Source organism: Ixodes scapularis, unplaced genomic scaffold (genome assembly GCF_016920785.2).
Source record: "Ixodes scapularis isolate PalLabHiFi unplaced genomic scaffold, ASM1692078v2 PGA_scaffold1__304_contigs__length_218370807, whole genome shotgun sequence".
Lineage (NCBI taxonomy): Eukaryota > Metazoa > Arthropoda > Arachnida > Ixodida > Ixodidae > Ixodes > Ixodes scapularis.
In genome coordinates, this window is record NW_024609846.1 from 153475945 (window position 1) to 153493703 (window position 17759).

Here is a 17759-nt window from a genome sequence, read left to right on the forward strand (position 1 = left end):
CCTGACCCACAAGCGTCTTCTGGAAACGTAAGGTTGATACCGGGATGAGGTAAGGCTGGTCTGCGTCTAGGTACCGCTTTCGTCGTTTGCCAGGAGTAGCCATGTCATAAATATTTCGGTCGCCAAACGTAGAATACGAAGGATATCAGTCAAGAAGTCTGCCGGACTTACACACAAGCCCACAAGCACAAGGATTGGCTAGATGTTTGATGACCGCTAAATAAAAAAAAATCCCTCCGCCGCAAAGAACGTCGCGACTCGCGAACACCCAATGATTTGAAGTAGTCTTCCGGAGTTCCGGATTTCAGAGAAAAGAGTCAACTACAGTCACCTCCTTCGTTCAAAAAACGCCACCAAAAGATTTCTGTGAGTGCTGACACGTTTAGGAGAAGGGTGACTGGAGGTTACGGTCACGTGCCTTCCCGAAGAGCGCATTGCATTTGTTTTCTTCCTTCGCGACTCGAATGCGTCCCGTTTATTGTTGTCTTGTTCCGCCTTTCTGAAGCACTACGGCCGTCATTAGTAGAAATAAATATTATTTATTGCTATTACTGTCACACTGCTAACAACTTTTTTTTCCTCATTGCTTTTTTTTTTCTTTTTTTTTTTATGTGGGTTGTTTGGCTTTTACACCTGACGTCAGATTCGATTCGTAGCCTCGTCGGCATGGCCGTGTGCCGTGTTCCAAAATTTACTCGACCTTACTCCAGGCCCCAGGATAAGTGCTTGGTACCTTGGCGTTCCCAAACTTACCCGCATTCAGCGCTTTACAATCTGTGTTGTCACGTGACATGACCCGCCTAAGTAATGCGGATCCAAGACATTGAACGCAGCCCATGTTGGCGCGTCGTCTGCTACGCCGTGTATGCGCGGAGGCAGTGTTTCTCGAGCTCATTCGATTTAGGGTGCCTACATGTGCCCGCCGCACCGGAAACATGTAGGCACCCTTGTGACCCTGAGTTGCAGCCTCATAGAGGATAAGAGCGCAAAAGAAGAACAGGACAGGACAGAGCCTGTCCTGTCCTGTTCTTCTACTTGTCCGTATCTTTTTGCGTTCTTGCAGCCCAGCAGTTAATTCTGTTGCAGCCTTCCTGGCTTCGATCTGCCAGCTTTCGGCCAAGGCAGCGGCTACACCCGAATAACACTTAGGCGTTGGGCTCCGTGTAGCAGCGTCCGAGCAACGCCCGAGTCCACGACCGCTCAAACTCCGGCGCTTTACCAAGACAACGCCGCCACACCAAAACGAAAGCCGCAGGCGCAAGGTGCGTTCGAAAAGTACGTAGCGATGGCGGAACGGCGCTGTGTTGTGACGTCGGTGCAGGGACCCCACCCACTCCGTTCGGATAATGCCAACATCTTTTGTGAGTGTGAGTGGCGGTGCGGGCGGGCGTGACTCAGGAGGGGGTGACTGAGAGTTGCTTTCACGTGCCCTTACTGAGAACGATTACATATGTCTTTCGGCACAAACCGAACGCATCACGTTCGCTGGTTCTGCTTCTGTGTCGTGTATCGATCTCTGCTGCTCTGCTTGCTCTTTCTTCAACGTGTTTCGGTGGTTTGTGTTCTTTTTCTAAGATAGGAGGCTGTAGAGTAGATGCACGCATATGTAAAATTTACGGACGGTTGGCAGCTGATATTGCCAACGTCTTTGATCAGAAGCTTCTCGCCCCGAAATGACGAAGACTTCGACGCCACCCGGATATACGAGGCCTACTGGGTGTCGGACTGCGGCGATGAAGAGGATTATTACGATGCTCACGTGCTCCTTCTGGGCGGTAAGTTTTTTTGTTGTTTTTTTTTCCTAGGGAATGGAGGCATCTTTTGGGGTGCGAGCTTGGTCAGATATGCTTGATCCGCACAACTAAGAGACCCGTTTCGTCACTCGGCTAAGCTACGCCTGTCGGGCCGCGACTGCCAAAAAGCGAAAAAAAAAAAAAGGCTTACCAGAGTTAGAATTTTTATTGTTTTTTTTTGTCCACTCGTATGACAAGTAAAGTTCTCGCGCTCGGTCCTGCCGCGCTCACGCACAGATCATAGCTTTCCTGGTATTTTGCGACATGTCAACTAAACTGATATTTACAAAATTCGGTTCATATTTATTTTATCTTTTTGGAAAAAAGCATGTTTAAAAAATCTGATTTATGTTTAATATATGTATATATATTCCGCAGAGTCTGTGGATGACCTCCTGAAGAAAATGCAGACAAAACGGTACCCCATTCCAAGGATTGTCGGTGGAACAGCAAAGCTCGTAGGACCAGTAGGAAAGGCAAGTTTTGCCTTGCTGTGCCACTTTTCCTTGAACCAATTGTAAAAATTCATTATCCGATAGAGATAATCCAACACATCCACTCGAAAAACAGTTCAAGCCTTAAAAAAAAGCAATCGCATTTTTAGAGTGCTGTTTTACGGCGCTCCAACCAAGTGTTCAAGTGCTGCCCGACAAGTACTGCTATGGAGCGTTCAAGTGCCTTCGTTTAGCGATTAACATCATATTTTAGTGTAGTTCAGCCGAAATTAGCACGCTTACATGATCTCTTTCTTTCCTGATAAATTAACCATAGTTATTTCGGATTTTATTTTCGTGCATTGAAAATGATATCAGAAACCCCCAAAAATGACATATTTAGCTCGCTGTGGCGGTGCAGTGGTTAGCAGGCTGAGCAAGCAATGTGTTTTACTTTATGGAAGTCCAGGTTCAATATTGCATATCACAAGTAGATTTTTATTTTCAAAAGGATTTTTTTATTTTTGTCTCCAACTTCTGCGGCCCTGCATCGCAATACAAAGAATAATATACCTCACTACCGCAACATTGCTTGATCTGCACCTAATGGTAAGATAAAGCAGTGGTAAGCCTCTGATAGGTCATATATTGCAATAGAAGTGTGGTTTGTGTTGGAAAGCGTTCTGACCTTGCCCCTAAATTTCCGCTCATCAGAGCTCTCCGACTGCTAGTGCTTGGAATGTTGACAAAATTTGAATCAGCGAAGTTCAGTCTACAGAGGCAGTGGCCTCTGCAATTCGCAGAATGTGACGGCGCACTGCCCCTGTAAAGACTTTGGGTGCCACTTGAACTATCCTGTGGAGAGCCGTTAGACGGCACTCTAGGCACTGCAAAGAAAGGGGTCAAACTTAACAATTTTATTTATGAATAATTACTATTACACTTTTTTTTAATATTTGCTCATAGTAGCTTGTTGTAGTCAGCATTTTTTTTAACAGTAAAAAACAAATGGCACCTTTTTAATGAAATCAGCTCGGTTTATTATTTTTTGAAGTGGATTATCCTGCGGTCTGCCGGCATAATAACTAGGGGGAAAAAAATACCGGCAGCTGCCCCCTATTGGGTCTCGTATAAAACAAATTATGAAGACTATTTGAAGCTGTAAAGTAGCTCACTGATAAGGTGTCTGTCTCGTACGCAGCAGGACCCTGAGTCAATTGTCAATGAGGGATTATATGATGCTTTTTTTTAGGCATTTGACGATATCTGCAGCATTTCTTTTTTACAATTAACACTGAAAAATCTAATGTTGTCGACGAAACTTCGCTGAGTTAAATGGAATGGGACTGCCTTTCCTGGGGTGAATGGAGGACAGCGATACTTGTACTGCCGGTGGACAGGTGGGCCAATAGTGTTAATATTTTTCTAATGAGCAGCTGCAGACTGTGATACATGCGCCGTTCGAGTGATAAACACGCCGTCCGCTCCCCAGTGATACACGCGCCGTCCGAAACTGGCGGCATTTTTTTTTCCCCGGGCTGTTTTTCATTTACCCCCGGGAAGGGTGCAGTGCTATACCATTTAATTCAGCGAAGTTTCATTTGCAACATTACATTTTTCCTGTGTTAATAAAAAGAAAAGAAAAAAAATGCGGTAAATATTGCAAAAGCCCCCCCCCCCCCCACCAAAAAAAAAAAGTTTGAGAAAAAGAAAAAATAAGCCCACACTGCAATTGAACCAGGGTCCCGATATGTGTGAGATAGACACCTTACCAGTAAGCTACTCCACAGCTTCAAATAGCCGTTTTCTCAATTAGTTTTATATGAGACCCAATAGGGGACAACTGCCGGCATTCTTTTCCCAGGTTATTGTGTCCCCTGCCGGCAGAATATCCACTTCCTTTTTTTTTAGCGATTACAAACCTTACTTCCTTACTGAGCGAGCCTTGATATTTTGTCTGGGGCCTTTAGCGGTGTAGTTGTATAAATTTTAGATTCCTTCTCTTTGCATTCAGAAAGTCCAAGACCTCGGTCACAAGGAGAAGAGAAAACAAAAGGAAATCGGAAAGAAAACAAGGCTGCATGACATTGCCGCTGATTTCAGGAAAAAGCAGAAGGTATGAAATTGCGCCAATATAAGTTGGAAGTGTCTAGAGTTCCTTCCAGATGGAACAATAGTCGCCACTGAAGTTCTGTCTGCACTGAAGGAATGATAGCAAACAGTGTAGAGTTCCGTCGAAGCGGAACTATAAACTGAGCAACGGGGGTACTGCTGCCGCAAAGCGGCGTGTAAGGTGGGTCAGGGGAGTTACATTTTTGTAATGAGCCGCCACATACTGTTGCAGCGAAGCAGCGTAAAGAGGTGGACCGGTTAGGTTGACACGCACGTTTCATCGACACTGAATAAAAAGCCCTACGAAGATCACTTCGGAGACTGGACATTGGCAGTTTAGACGGAACTCTAGCGGTGACTATCGTTTTGTCTGGACGGAATTCTAGCCACAGCCATACAGGTTTCATTATTTAGGCAGTTGATTAAAGTCAGCAAACACACACGTTTTTGCCCAGATCAAGCAGACGGAGACACCCAGCCGCTACCAGAGTGACATGGTACCCATCACTGTCCTCAGGGAAAAAGAGGAAGTTATAAAAGAACTAAAAAAAGAACTGGCCAAAGAAAGGAGCCACAGTCGGCAGCTGGCTCAGGCCCTGGCCACAAAAATTGGTGTGTATGTTTCCCCCTCTCATAGTTAACGAAAACTTTGAAAGGAATATAGTTTTTACTGCTTGCCTTCTGGTTCAATTCAAACTTCATTTTTCAGTAGTTGCCGCAGGAGAGAGTAGAGACACAGCCACTACCTCCGATGAGGGGCTTCCCTTTTATGAGTCACCATTCCTTGAGTGGGGTGAGTTGCTTGGTAATGTTGATAGGCCACTCCATTTTTTCTTACATCCATCTGTGCATCTCCTTCTATTTAGAGAATGCACCCTATCCAATGAAGGATGTTCACTGCGGCCCAGTTTCAGTGCCTTCAACTTCTGGCACAGGCAAGTTTTAACTGCTTTTCTTTATTTTGTTTTTGTTTGCCTTGTTCATTGCTAGCCATGGATGGCTCTGAGGAGTGAGAGAAAGAAATGCTCTGCAAAATGTCAGTCTACTGTAGGATAAGTGAAACACATAGATTGCATTCACGGCAGTTTGCAGCCGTGACAAGCTTTTAGCAAGATCAGAAGACTGATGTTGCTACTCAAATTACACCATATAAGCATCTCTGGGAAACGGAGGCTCCCAGAAAGGCTCCTGCAATCGGCACAATTCTCCCCAAATAAAAAAATGGCAGTTGCGTTCGCCAAGCAGGGTGCCTTTCCAGCAGGTCTCTACTTGAGCATAACCCTCCAGTATGCTCAAAGAAAATATACCATGGTTATTCACATAATTATCATCTTTATTTTGCCCGAAAATGAAGCTGCTTCCTGGGGTGCGTGACAGCTATGTGTGGCAACTTTGAAAGATAAACACAGAAATTAGGTATGGTTTGTGAAAGTTCCTGTTACTACCCTTTATGGTAAGGAAAATGAAGCTAAGATTTTTCTTACTGTGCTGGGTTCCTAAGTAGCGTCAAACCATTAACAAAGAAGATGTGGACTGAAAATGCAACCGAAACTGCATAAATTTGAAGAACCCCTTGCCTGATGTCATGGCTGTTTGCCGAGATCTTGGGTGTATCCAGAATATTATTTCTTTCCCTTTCTGACTCTGCTGATCACGTATCTGTAACATGACAGCCTGCTTCAGCTACCCTAATCACTTGGGCCGGCTCTGTGAAGCACGTGATTAAAAAGTATGCAGAATGTCTAAATACGGAACACGCCCAGTCACTTTCACGGCTTGGTTGTTCCGCGAGGCATGCCATTGAAGCACATGCTCTCATAGTTGTGCATCTCGGCAACGAGCGAACCTTTGCTCTGTGCATGCTTTCCCCTTCACCCGTGCGTCCTCTGCCTTGCATTGTCTGCTTGTTGTCGGCGACTCTGGGCTTTTGCGTGCCGTGTTCTTGGTAATTTTGAGTCAACGTCTTCTTGCCCAAGCCGACTGGGCACTTTGTCTCGTACTGCTTTCTCTCTAACTTCTTTTTGCTTCCTTTGCATATTCCGGATGCAATAAATACACAGGGAAACAAAAATCAATTCTTTTATATACTCAATTTGAGAGTGCATTCAATACTTCGGTGCATTATAAAAAGGAAGTATTTTACAATATTTGCCTGGCCAGATTATTTCTTTTCAATCTTCTAAATTGAAAAGTGGGTCTCACGTCTCTCAAATACTACCCTACAAGGCAGCGATTGATCATTGTGCTCGCCTGTAACATATCTTTCTTTTATGTCTCCAGGGTGCCCATCTACACAGCGTGCGTTGCCTGCTAAAGTACTAGTGGATCAAGCTCTGGTACCGCCAGTTGACCAAGTACTGGGTGAGTGCCACAAATACAGAAAATAAACTGACTTGCAGGGTAGGAGAGGGGCAGTGAAGGATTCTACAGTAAGCATCATTGGATATTGATGAATGGCAGGGAGGTTAAGCCTTTTTATTTGGTGCTGGCATTCTAAAATATGGTGCCTTGTCCCACATACTGTCATTGCAAGTTCCTTGTTTTGTCCATTGCCAGCAAACCAAGTGCCAACATGTCCTGCTGAGAGAGTGCAGACTGTGCCGACTCCTCCCGCAGCTCTCTTGCCAGTGGCTGACGTCCCGCCAGTCGGTCAACAACAAGGTGAGTGCACAAATGAAGAAAGGATGACCTGACTTCTAGGGGGGGGGGGGGGGAGGAGGGTAAAGGGTATATCAAAATGCATTTGTGAATACTATAGGAAGACAGTTAACCATTGCACCAAACTACTCCAAGGGGCTAACCTTGCTCCATCCCGCTACATTTTGCCAAAATATGGGTAATCTACACTATGCTTGTACCAAGAAACCAATTTCGGTTGCCTCTCAATACCGAAACTAAACCGAGTACTGTAATTGAGCATGCATGTGTTATATGGCGCAAGCAGATGCCCGACACAAAGCCCCCTGCATCAATTGTCCATCCGGTCTTGCATGGTTTTCCTGCCGTCTCGCGCTCTCGTGGTCTTGTTGGTCTCGTCTCGCCTCTTTTTTTTATAAATATTTTCACGATAGACGCAGGTGTATGCGGACGCTCTGACACTAGCGTGCGTGCTGGGTAGCAGCCATGCCACATGCTGTAAAACAAAACATTTTATTTTTTTGCGGCGGGAGTTATTTTGTGAGCTGGAGCACTCGTTTATCAAAGCAAGGGTCGTGGGAAAACTATATTTTTCTAACTGCCTTTCAGTCACCGCGGCCGTGCGACGTCGGGTGTTGCCGTCCCCACCTCGCTGCAGATATGACAGCTTCTAAAATGAAATTAAGTGCCGACACATGTTCATCAACATTCCTGTCCTTGTTTAAATATCCGTTACTACTGCTGTGTCAAAGTATTGATTACCTAGGTTTCTGTCGGTGGGCTTTCTTTCGTATAAAATGTACCGCAAAAGAAAGTGGGTGAAGAGAAGTGAGCTAAAGCAAAGAAGGCAAAGTGTGCACGCTGAACCCTCATAGCGCGCTTGTTTGTCGCGAGTTCAGTCGTTGCACAAAACGCTCCGTCTTGACCCTGGCTTGCGAAGTATTGCATCTATGCGCTCAGGTTCTTTTTTTGTGTGTGTGTGTGTGCTTAGCTTGTATTTTGTTTGCAGGCCTGGCAAGCACGTGGCACCTCATTTGCCGGCTCGGCAAGCACGGGCTGCTGGACTGTTCTTTGTCGTATGCTCGACAATTAGATTTTGCATGCAATTTTTGGAATCAGTTGGCGACGGAGTGGAGTGGCATGGTTTCGGTTTCGGATCTTGAGCTCCAGGTGTTGGCAGCTGCGCGGTTCCGTAAACTTTTTGTGGGTCACGGCACTCTTGAAGATCAGATTCCACCCTCTCCTCCACCAAATCACACCTGCTCTGTCCAGTTTGAAGTGTTCAGCAGTGTCATGATTTCCACTATCCTCCGCATAAGAAATAACCGTTTGCTTCAACTTCATCGTGTATAAAATTCTCTTCACACTGATGGTGGAGGATTTCCGCAAACCACAAATGCGCAGTGAACAGAGTATGATTGCGAGACGAACGCCGACAAACACTGCCATCCATTAAGTGATGTTGAAACCAAGCGCTAGCGACCGTTCGCGACTCCGGCGCTCGAGCTTAATGGATAACAAGATGATACCGGCATCGCCGCTCTCAAATTTCTTGCATGGGATGGGGGTGCTTACATTCGCATACAAACTTTTTTTCAGGCGTCTCGTTTGGAAAAGGTGGGGGGGGGTGGGGGGGGGGGTGCTTAGAATCGCGAAAATATGGTATTTGGTAAATATGGTAAACCTTCAGTTGAGAGTGCTTCATCTATGTCAAATTCGTCCTTATTTATTTTGTGCTTTCCTACTAACAGTATAGTTCAACCCATTTTTTGTCAAAAAAGGAATGGGCATTTCCTTGGTATATTACGATACATATAAAAGTAAGCGCTTGTTAATTATATATCTTATTACTTGAATGGGTGCTCTAATGCAATTGGGGACATTACATAGTGTACTCGGTTATCAAGTGTATCCCACGGTAATGCTGTTCCGTCTTACTTAAGATAACATCTGTGTTACAGGACTTCAGCTGCCAGTGCCTGTTTTGGACAGGGAAGATCCCACACCACCGGCTTTTTCTGAGGAAGATGGCATGGTAGGCAACCACATTGTTCTATTGTTAGCATTTTGTGTTGCATCATTGTAAACTTTTTATGCCTTTAGAAGCTTCTTGCTGTTACAAAGTACTAAGTTAATGCTATAAAATATTCTCATTCACAGTCACGTTCGAAAGTAAACTGAATGCTCATCAATTGGAGTCGCTGCAAGTGGGTTCACTAGTCACACTGGTCGAGAGTGTTAAGAGCCGTTCACACATTTGCAACCGAGTACGACCGAGAGAGACCAGACCGGTCTTTAATCCTCTTGCGACATCTTAGGACCAGCTCCGCTGTAGCGTATCCTGTTCTAAGACGTCTTACTGGGTCTTACTCGGTCGCAAGAGTGTGAACGGGCCTTTAGGAGTCTCGGGAGGACTAGTGGCATCCGAGAAGAGTGTGTTTACTACGAAATCTGGATTTCGGCTATTCGAACCTGCTGTTGTGTGTACAGTGAAGTCTAGCGGTCTGGTTTGGTGCATATGTGACGTCGGTACGCTCGACTGAATGAGCCTGTTGTGGACCGACAACTCTCCGAAGACAAGCTTCATGGGGATTCACTCCTGCCATTGGCGTACCACTGTCAACATTGAGAAGGAATTTTTTTTTTTTTTTTTAATTTTAGTTTGCCAATATTTTTTTTAAATATTGTGATTTTCGGGAAAATTTTGGTTTATCTTGGTTCCTATGTTTTGTGAGGTCAGTTTTAGTGAAACTTCAATCTTGATCAAGATTTATTGCAAGGCTCCATTAATGCATTCACAATATATATGGAGGAAACAATGAGAAGCTGCAGTGGATAGGTTAAGCATGCCGAAAAAGCTTAAATATAAAAAATATGCTGTACGCGGCAAAGTGCTCAGGTGGCTAAGTTGTCATTATCCAGAATCCCAGAATGACCGAACCGAGCGTGAGCAGATGATGTGCGGGCAAGGAGGGAAGCACGCACAAAACCTTTGAAAGTCGTTAGACTTTCATGACTAAGCGAATGATTTTTCATTGCAGGTACACCTCGGTGGCAAGATAAAGCTTTCGAAGCTAAAGATTGATGATTTAGTAGACAGACTCCCTCCCAAACGATATGTGAAAGATTTGTGCAGGTGTATTTATACTCACGAAGAGATGTGCGCGAGAAGTGTGACCGGTGCCCCCTGCCGGAGTCAATTGAAGGATGGGGCAAAGGGGAAGCTGCCGGTAACCCCAATGAAACTGCTGGCCCTTGCAAGTAAGTGAGAAAGCTTGTCCTTGAACAGCTCATGCAAAGGCGACTGAAGATGCTCCGCAAGATTTGAAATTTGTTTAAAATATTTTTTTGAAATAATTAAGTACAAGCATGACACTGCTAATGCAAGCAACAGATTACCATATTTTAATTTTTTTTCCTAGGAATTGGGGCTTTGCCCATCATTCTGCTAACGCAAAAAAAGAAAAAAGGATTGCCATAATTTTTTTTAATGAATTTGTGATTTGTGATTGTCATACTGGCATGGTAAAAGGAGCTAATTTGGAGAACTAACCTAAGTGGTAAAGTTTTCTGCCCATCATTCTGCTTTTAACGTAATGGAAAAAGCTGCTGATTCGGTGTTCTCGCTAACAGGGTCATGCAATGTAGTGCATGCACGGTAGTAGATGATTTACAGAAATGGAAGGATTATTTCCATGTCTTGATTATTACGGTATCTCTACTTCCTGGAGATTTCTTATAATTTTAATTTTATACCATTTTTGGTATCCTTTTGAGTTACTTTGCAATTTAAGCGAGTTCAATGAAATACAGTAGAATTGGTTGACGAGATTTTTTAGGGAAAAGTGACAGCCAATTAAGCGTTGGGAGGCTTATAAATGAGAGGAAGCAATTATGACTGCAGCTGCTTTCAGATAGAATTTCACAGCCTTGGTGAAGTTTATGGTTATTGCAATATTTGCCGAGTGTTTGTTTTTCAGAAATGTTATTTAAAGTTAGCAATTAATTTTCAGTTGCAACTTACACATGGCAGCTTTTAATAGTGAGCAAAACTTTAGAGACCATTGAGCTGACCCAGATGTTGACCCCCGTCAAGTACTGCTCCTGGCACATGAGTGCAGAGTAGTGAAGCTCCACATGCATGCTAGTATGAGGGGAACTGTACACTGTGCTTCTGCTTGGTTAAAAAGTTGGGATCACAAGAAAAGTTAAACCAGTAATAGGATGGGAAAGCAAGCAAAACTGAGCGCAGCAGTAAAAAGCTTGCATCGAGCGTCATGGCATAGTCAGTGCAAAGAGGTGAGAAAAGGGGCAGCAGAGCAGAATAAGGGGCAGCAATGATCCAACACATCAAATCGACCGCATAATATTGTACATTTTACTTTAGGGAAAGCAAACAGATTAAATAGAAATTGATACACCTATCACTACGGGAGTTTGGGATCAGTGTTAATTAACATAAAACTGAAACAATGTGTCAATCACTTCCACTATTGCACTTGTGCGATAGGGGAGGGAAGCAGGTAGTGTTTTGACATTGGCCTTTTCACCGACCTCTCTGAAATTTTATTATGTTATGACCTCACCCACAGCTCACTGTCCTTGCCCTTTTGTTTGTATAAGTTATATTTCTGTCGCTCTTGGATCATACTTCCTGAAAAGTAAAACACAAAGTTCTTAATAATTTTGGTAGTTTGAAACACTTGTATGCAGAAAAACTGTACGGTGAACGTGACATACGCACTGTCTTCAGAAACGTTTGATGAGCCAACAAGAGGAAATCTTGGAGCTTACTTTATTTGACTAAAGCACCTCAAAAAGCAGGTGAAAGGGATGGACAGGACCAAGCGCTAACTTATAACAACACAAACATGTTCAATTGTAAGGTAGCACTCCGTGCTGTCCATCCTTCTCTTGTGTCCACGCTTTTTAGGCGCTTTTCCATTCAAATCATGCACTACTTAACTAGCCCACCTAGCCATTTTATTGCTTGTTTTATTGCCCATCTAACACACATCTATTTAAAATTTCCCCAGATGGTCTCATGTACTACGAGGGAGCCAAACCCACCGAAGCTCGGCACACGGGCCCCGAACTTCAGAAGATTGTGCGGGAGGTTTTAAAGGAGTTCCTGCCCGACAACGCAAGACAAGGCACAAGAAGGAGGGAACCACCGGCACCCAAAGAATAAATGTGCATGCTTGGGTGAAACAGCACACAAGATTTACACCCAAGCCTCCATCCTCTCAATAAATGTTCCTCGAGGCATTTAGGCATAACTTGTTTACCTGTGTATTTATTTCAGCTGGTTGAATGGCTAAACTGGTTTGTTCAGCCAATTCCCTCAGCATGACAAATCATTGAACCATCTGGTCATGCTAGGTGATCTACCCAGTGTGACCAGATCACCCACCATGACCAGATCAACCAGCATGACCAGCATGCCAAGCTGGGACCAGCTTGCCAAGCTGGGACCAGCTTGCCAAGCTGGGACCAGCTTGCCAAGCTGGTCCCAGCATGACCAGATTAACCATCATGCCAAGCTGGGCATGCTGGGGCAATAACCCAGCTTGAAGCTGGGACCAGCTTAACCAGCTTAAGCTGGTTTTTTCAATAGGGTGGACAATCAAGCTGACGCAATTTAGCGTTACAACTTTAAGCTTATACATCGTTGAGAAATATTGTGAGCGTTAAAAAGGACTGAGGTGATCAAGAATACAACCTACAGTGAGATGGGCTAACATCGGTCATCTGATGGTCCTCGGACTTTGATGATACGACTTTTTCTGGCTTTTACCGGTTGCCATGGCGGACGCTGGAGTGGCGCGTCTGAGTGCTCCTCGTCCTCGGTGCATTCACACTCTGCCAGGTCCAGGGGTCGCTTTCCAGTGGTTCCCTCTATAACGTCCATAGTAGTTTCGTAGGTCTTTCCGTTGTCCCCGCCGCGCTTCGTCAGCGACGACCTGGGATCCTCCGCTGCCTGCATCAGGTGGAAATCGATGGTTTTGCTTTCCTTCGTCACCCCTGCCGAGGCTGCTTCCGTTAAAGGCACGGTGAGTGGCGGATACATGTCGCTTGATTCCGCGTTGCTTGAGGCTGGCCACTGAGTGGGTGCAGCGTCCGTAGACTTTATTTCTCCCACAGTCGCCTTGGCCTCAACCTCGTCCTTCAAAAGTTCAGAGTTGGGATCCTCGGGCTCCACGTTGGTGGCTGTTGCGTAGGTTTGCACGCAGTCCTCTTTGAGGTGGCCAAATCGCCGACACGAATCACAGCGCGGCGCCCGACAGTCTCGATGAAGCACATATGGGCCCTACCTAAGACGATGACAAGCGTGTTGGCGTAGAGAATCCGCAGCTGGTGGGGCAGTTGTTCCGTCGTCACGCCGTCCTTGAGTTTGAGGCGCACTCTCCTTGTGGTCGTTTCAACGCCACTGAAGCCTTCTTCGCGCCAGGTCTCCCCTTCCACACCTTCCACCTTTCCGAAAGGCTTGAGTGCCTTCCGAACGAGGTCATCTGGGACATCAGTGGGCAGCCAATGAAACTTCAGTCGCACTTCGGCTCTGTTTGGATCCAGAACAAGGCAACGCCTACCCTTAACTTGGAGCTCCTCTGCCTCCAGTAGCATGTGCTTCGAGGCCAAGGAGCGGAATGTGACCGCCCAGACGTGGTTCACCTGGTACGGTCAACATGCCTTCAGGTCTTGCAGCACACCTGTGGTCTCGAGTCCTGTCTTGAAGTCTGCAATCCTATACGGCCGTCCGCCGATATCACAGTGAAGGAACAGGGTGTTTGAAAAAGCAACGCCCCTTGGTAGGGCAGGCATCACAATCTGATAATCCTGGGACACGTCGTCAGAAACAAAACCGCGGCCCGAGAGGGCCGTTATCTCCGCTCCATCGGAGCGAGCCATCCTTGCGTCCGTACTCGCTGAGTGCCGGACGCAGAATGCCACACTGGAACCCCACCCCTCTCTACGTACACTAAGTTCGTACTACCTCTATATATGGCAGTCTAATCTTTGAGTCCGACTTCGCCGGTGACTGCCGTCATTTGTCCCATAAACACGGAGAGGCGGAGCAAATATTACTCGTACTTAATACATTATTTGAATTGTGTCTCGGAATAGCCACCACCTCTTAATTCTACACCCTGAAAAAAGCTAATGTAGATTATTAGGCTAATTAACTAAAATCTAATATTTTTTTTAATAAGTTTGATGAATCATGTTGGCAAATCAGTGATGAAATGCAGTACATTGGTGCAGAAGATTGCATTCAAGCTATTGCTTCATTACAGAGCTCGGATACCAGTGTAATCTATTTTCATTTTTGGGAGTAATAATTAATTTTAATAGTTGCACACGTATTTCAATGTATCTTTCAAACAAACTATATTACTGATTTTCACAACTCGTTGCAACAGCAGAGAACATTTCTTGGGTCCTGCTTTGTCACCGGTAATACAGAAATTTAGTGTTGCTTTAATTTTCTAACCTGGAGCGTTTTTCCTAAAAAGATAAGCGCCGGGGATTTTTATTGGCGTGTAAAGAAAATTTATTGGTTCCTAGCCTTTAGACGTTGGGCCATACATTTTTCTATAGACGGGTAAATACAATTTATTGGTTCAGAGTCTTTAGACTCGGGGCCATAAAATTTTTTATAGGCGGGTAAAGAACAATATTCGGTTCCCTGTCTTTAGACTCCGCGCCATAAAATATTCTATAGGCGGGTAAAAACAATTTGTTGGTTCCCAGTCTTCAGACAAACGGCAATAGATTATTCTATAGCTGGCTGTAACCGTATCTATGGATTTCTATGGCCGACCAAAGAGGGCCATAGGGGGTGATAGCCTTCCATATAATTTTCCATACACGACCATAGACCATTCTTGCATGGCCTGAACGAGCGCTGTCGGCCAGGGCACGTCTTTATCAGAGACGCGCTGGCGTGTCTGCCACCTCATTCCTTCCATCATCCCACCCTGGCCCTTGCGGCGTTGGCATCGACAACCTTCGGAAGTTCATTCAGAATGTGGTTCGAGAAGAACTGTAACGGTTGCTATATTCTCCAGAACGACCAGCCGCTGTTTCGATCCCGGAGGCTGTTCGTGAGGAGGTACACCAGGTGCTTTTGCCAGAGGTCCCGGTCGCAGTGGCTCCTCCACAGCCGGCGCTGACCTACGCCGTCGCCGCCAAGAGAGCACCTCCCGTCACAGGAAACTTCCAGCCAGATCCCCGACGTGAGGCACCGGCGCCGAAGTATGCTCCACGCCCGAAGCAGCACGCTGCGAGGAAGACCGCCGTTTGGAGGAGGCCCGACCGACGCCCTCTGTGCTTACACTGCGGGGAAGCAAACCACACCTACCGCCGATGCCCATACCGACGACTCGGGCTGCGCGGGTTCCACCCGAATGACCCGCGCCCCCGTTATGATGAACGTCCTAGGGAGATCAACGAGTACCTGCGAAGACCTGAGTCCCCCGAGCCTGCGTCCCGGCGAGAGTCCCGGTCGCCGTCGTCACGAAGCCCAGCTTCGGCGATGCACCGACCCCGACGTGAAAGCCTGTTGCCCCTCGCCCCTCACCGAGGAAACTAAGGGCGGCAAACCTTTGACGTTGAGTTACCAAAGGTGACCGACGCCATGATCCGCCACGAACGTCGGAGGGCCCTCACTCGAACGCCCCCAGAGACGGAAGCGACGCTCCTACAACGGTAAAAGTAACGTAAACGCGGTTATCAACGGCCACGACGCGTCGGCTCTCGTCGACACCGGAGCAGACGACTCCGTCCTGAGTGAGAGGCTCTCCCAACGCCTTCGGAAAGTGACGACGCCGTGGGATGGCCCACACATACGCACCGCCGGGGGACACCTTATCCCGCCAGTCGGAAGATGCACTGCTCGCGTCCAGATTCACGGCGAGACGTGTACGGTAAAGTTCGTCGTTCTACGAGACTGAGCGAGAGACGTTATACTCGGAATGGAGTTGTGCAAATACGCTGCCGTCATCGACCTTTAAGCCAACGAGTTGAGGCAGCGGAAACTTGTCGTAATGCCCGAGGATCATAAAACTACGCCAACCACCTCAACTACAGCGCGTGTATTTTCCTACTGCGTGAACTTGCCGCCACGCTCGAGTGCACTTGTGTCTGTCGAGACAGGGAAAGGCATCTACGGAGAAAGTCTGCTGGAAGGTAGCGCCAAACCGCTCCTAGGAAGAGGGATCGGCCTCGCAAAAGGCATCGCGGAGCTCCAATGCGGACACATCGTTGCACTCGTAACGAACTTCCAACAGGAGTGATTGAAGTGAGGCGCCAAAACAACGAGGACACAAGGAGAGAAGCAGACTGGACGAGGCGCTCTTACAACTGAACTTTATTTTAGAAAAACACAGAAACGCAAGCTATACCCAATGTACACGTGCGCATGGGTAAGAAAAAAAAAGATAGAACGAAGCCTAGCGCGTTTTCCTACGTGACACGTTCACTTTGAAGGAACGTATACTCCCTATCAGATAGAGATAAAGATGGGGCGCTGACACAGACATCGGTGCCACGAGATCCTATGGTGAAGGCCTCCAAGATTTCGCGAGCGATTTTTGTTGCGCCGCTTCCAACAATTCTTGTTTCGTCAAACTTTGGGTCACACTCGCATCGATCACAGTGTACTGCCAAGTGGCCAGACGGGGATTGCCTAGTTGACGCAGAGTGCTCCCTGATTCTATCATTAATGCACCTCCCCGTCTGGCCAACATTCTCTCTCCCGCATGATAGGGGTATCTCATAGACGACTTCAGTGACGCAATCGCGGTACTGCGTCACGTGTCTCTCTTTGCAATCCCTTTCCGTCGCAGTGGCGTCACCTGAGCTCCTATTGATCGTATTGCACAATGCAGAAAGTTTATTTGGCGCAGAAAAGGCAACTGGAATGCCAAACCTATCGGCTGCCTTCCTCAGGTTGTGGGATAGTCTGTGTATGTAGGGTAAGACCGCAGGTTTAGCCGCCCTCCTTATGTTACCCTCACAATCCTCCCTGCTGTGCTTTTTTATCTTTTTTAACAAGGTCTCCGACACATCGCGAAGCACATTGGGACGGAAACCCGCCGCCTCCGCTCTGCTGAGGTGCGCGTGAAAGCTGGCGCTCATTCTATGCTTGCGCGATTTTTTCAGCGAGGCCGCCAAGCGGGTGGAAGCTATCCCTCTCTTCACAAGCTTGGAGTGAGCAGAATCGTACGGCAGCATCCCTTTCTTTGAACGAGGCTCGTACGCCCAGCACACATGATCTTCGCCGAATGACAACCTTAGGTCCAAAAATTGTAATCGACCTGAGCATGCAGTTTCATGTGTGAAGCTCAAGCCGAAGGTACAGCTCGTGAACAGCTTCAGCATCCCAGAAATCACCTCATCACTCAACCCCACCGGTTCAGATGTCAGCACCAAAAAATCATCTACATATCTAAAAATCTTCACTTGTTCTTTATGATCCAATTCATCTGCGATCGCCCTGTCGCAGAAGGCAAGAAACATGTCGCACAAGACCGGAGCCACTCTCGAGCCAGTGCAGATTCCGCGTTTTTGAACGAATATTTCCCCTTCGAAAGAACCCATAGTGGAGCCCAAGTAATGTGTTGATAACTCCAGGAAGCCTTCTACCGTGAGGCCACTCGAATTGCGGAAAGAAATCTCCCCATACTCTTCAATGCAAAGCTTAACAGCTGTCAGCAGGTGGTCATGCGGGACCGAGTAAAACAAATCTGCGACATCAATAGAGAACCCCTTATTTCCCCGC

General features: G+C 46.6%; 1 protein-coding gene across 1 annotated transcript; it reads left to right on the forward strand.

The window, feature by feature from the left end:
* The first annotated feature begins 1415 nt into the window (after positions 1–1415).
* LOC121045536 lies at positions 1416–12255 on the forward strand. The gene is made up of 12 exons (XM_040504304.2): positions 1416–1775; positions 2172–2269; positions 4242–4343; positions 4795–4951; positions 5049–5132; positions 5206–5274; positions 6620–6700; positions 6896–7000; positions 7986–8060; positions 8938–9011; positions 10018–10237; positions 12013–12255. Exons 1-12 carry the CDS (start codon positions 1595–1597, stop codon positions 12165–12167), a joined length of 1401 nt encoding a protein of 466 aa, XP_040360238.2. The 5' UTR covers positions 1416–1594; the 3' UTR covers positions 12168–12255.
* The last annotated feature ends 5504 nt before the right edge of the window (positions 12256–17759 follow it).

Coding starts and splice junctions, on each gene's coding strand:
- LOC121045536 (XM_040504304.2), top strand. CDS start 1,595: ATGCACGCATATGTAAAATTTACGGACGGTTGGCAGCTGATATTGCCA. Junction 4,952..5,048: donor GGCCCTGGCCACAAAAATTG/GTGTGTATGTTT, acceptor TTCATTTTTCAG/TAGTTGCCGCAGGAGAGAGT. Junction 5,133..5,205: donor GTCACCATTCCTTGAGTGGG/GTGAGTTGCTTG, acceptor CCTTCTATTTAG/AGAATGCACCCTATCCAATG.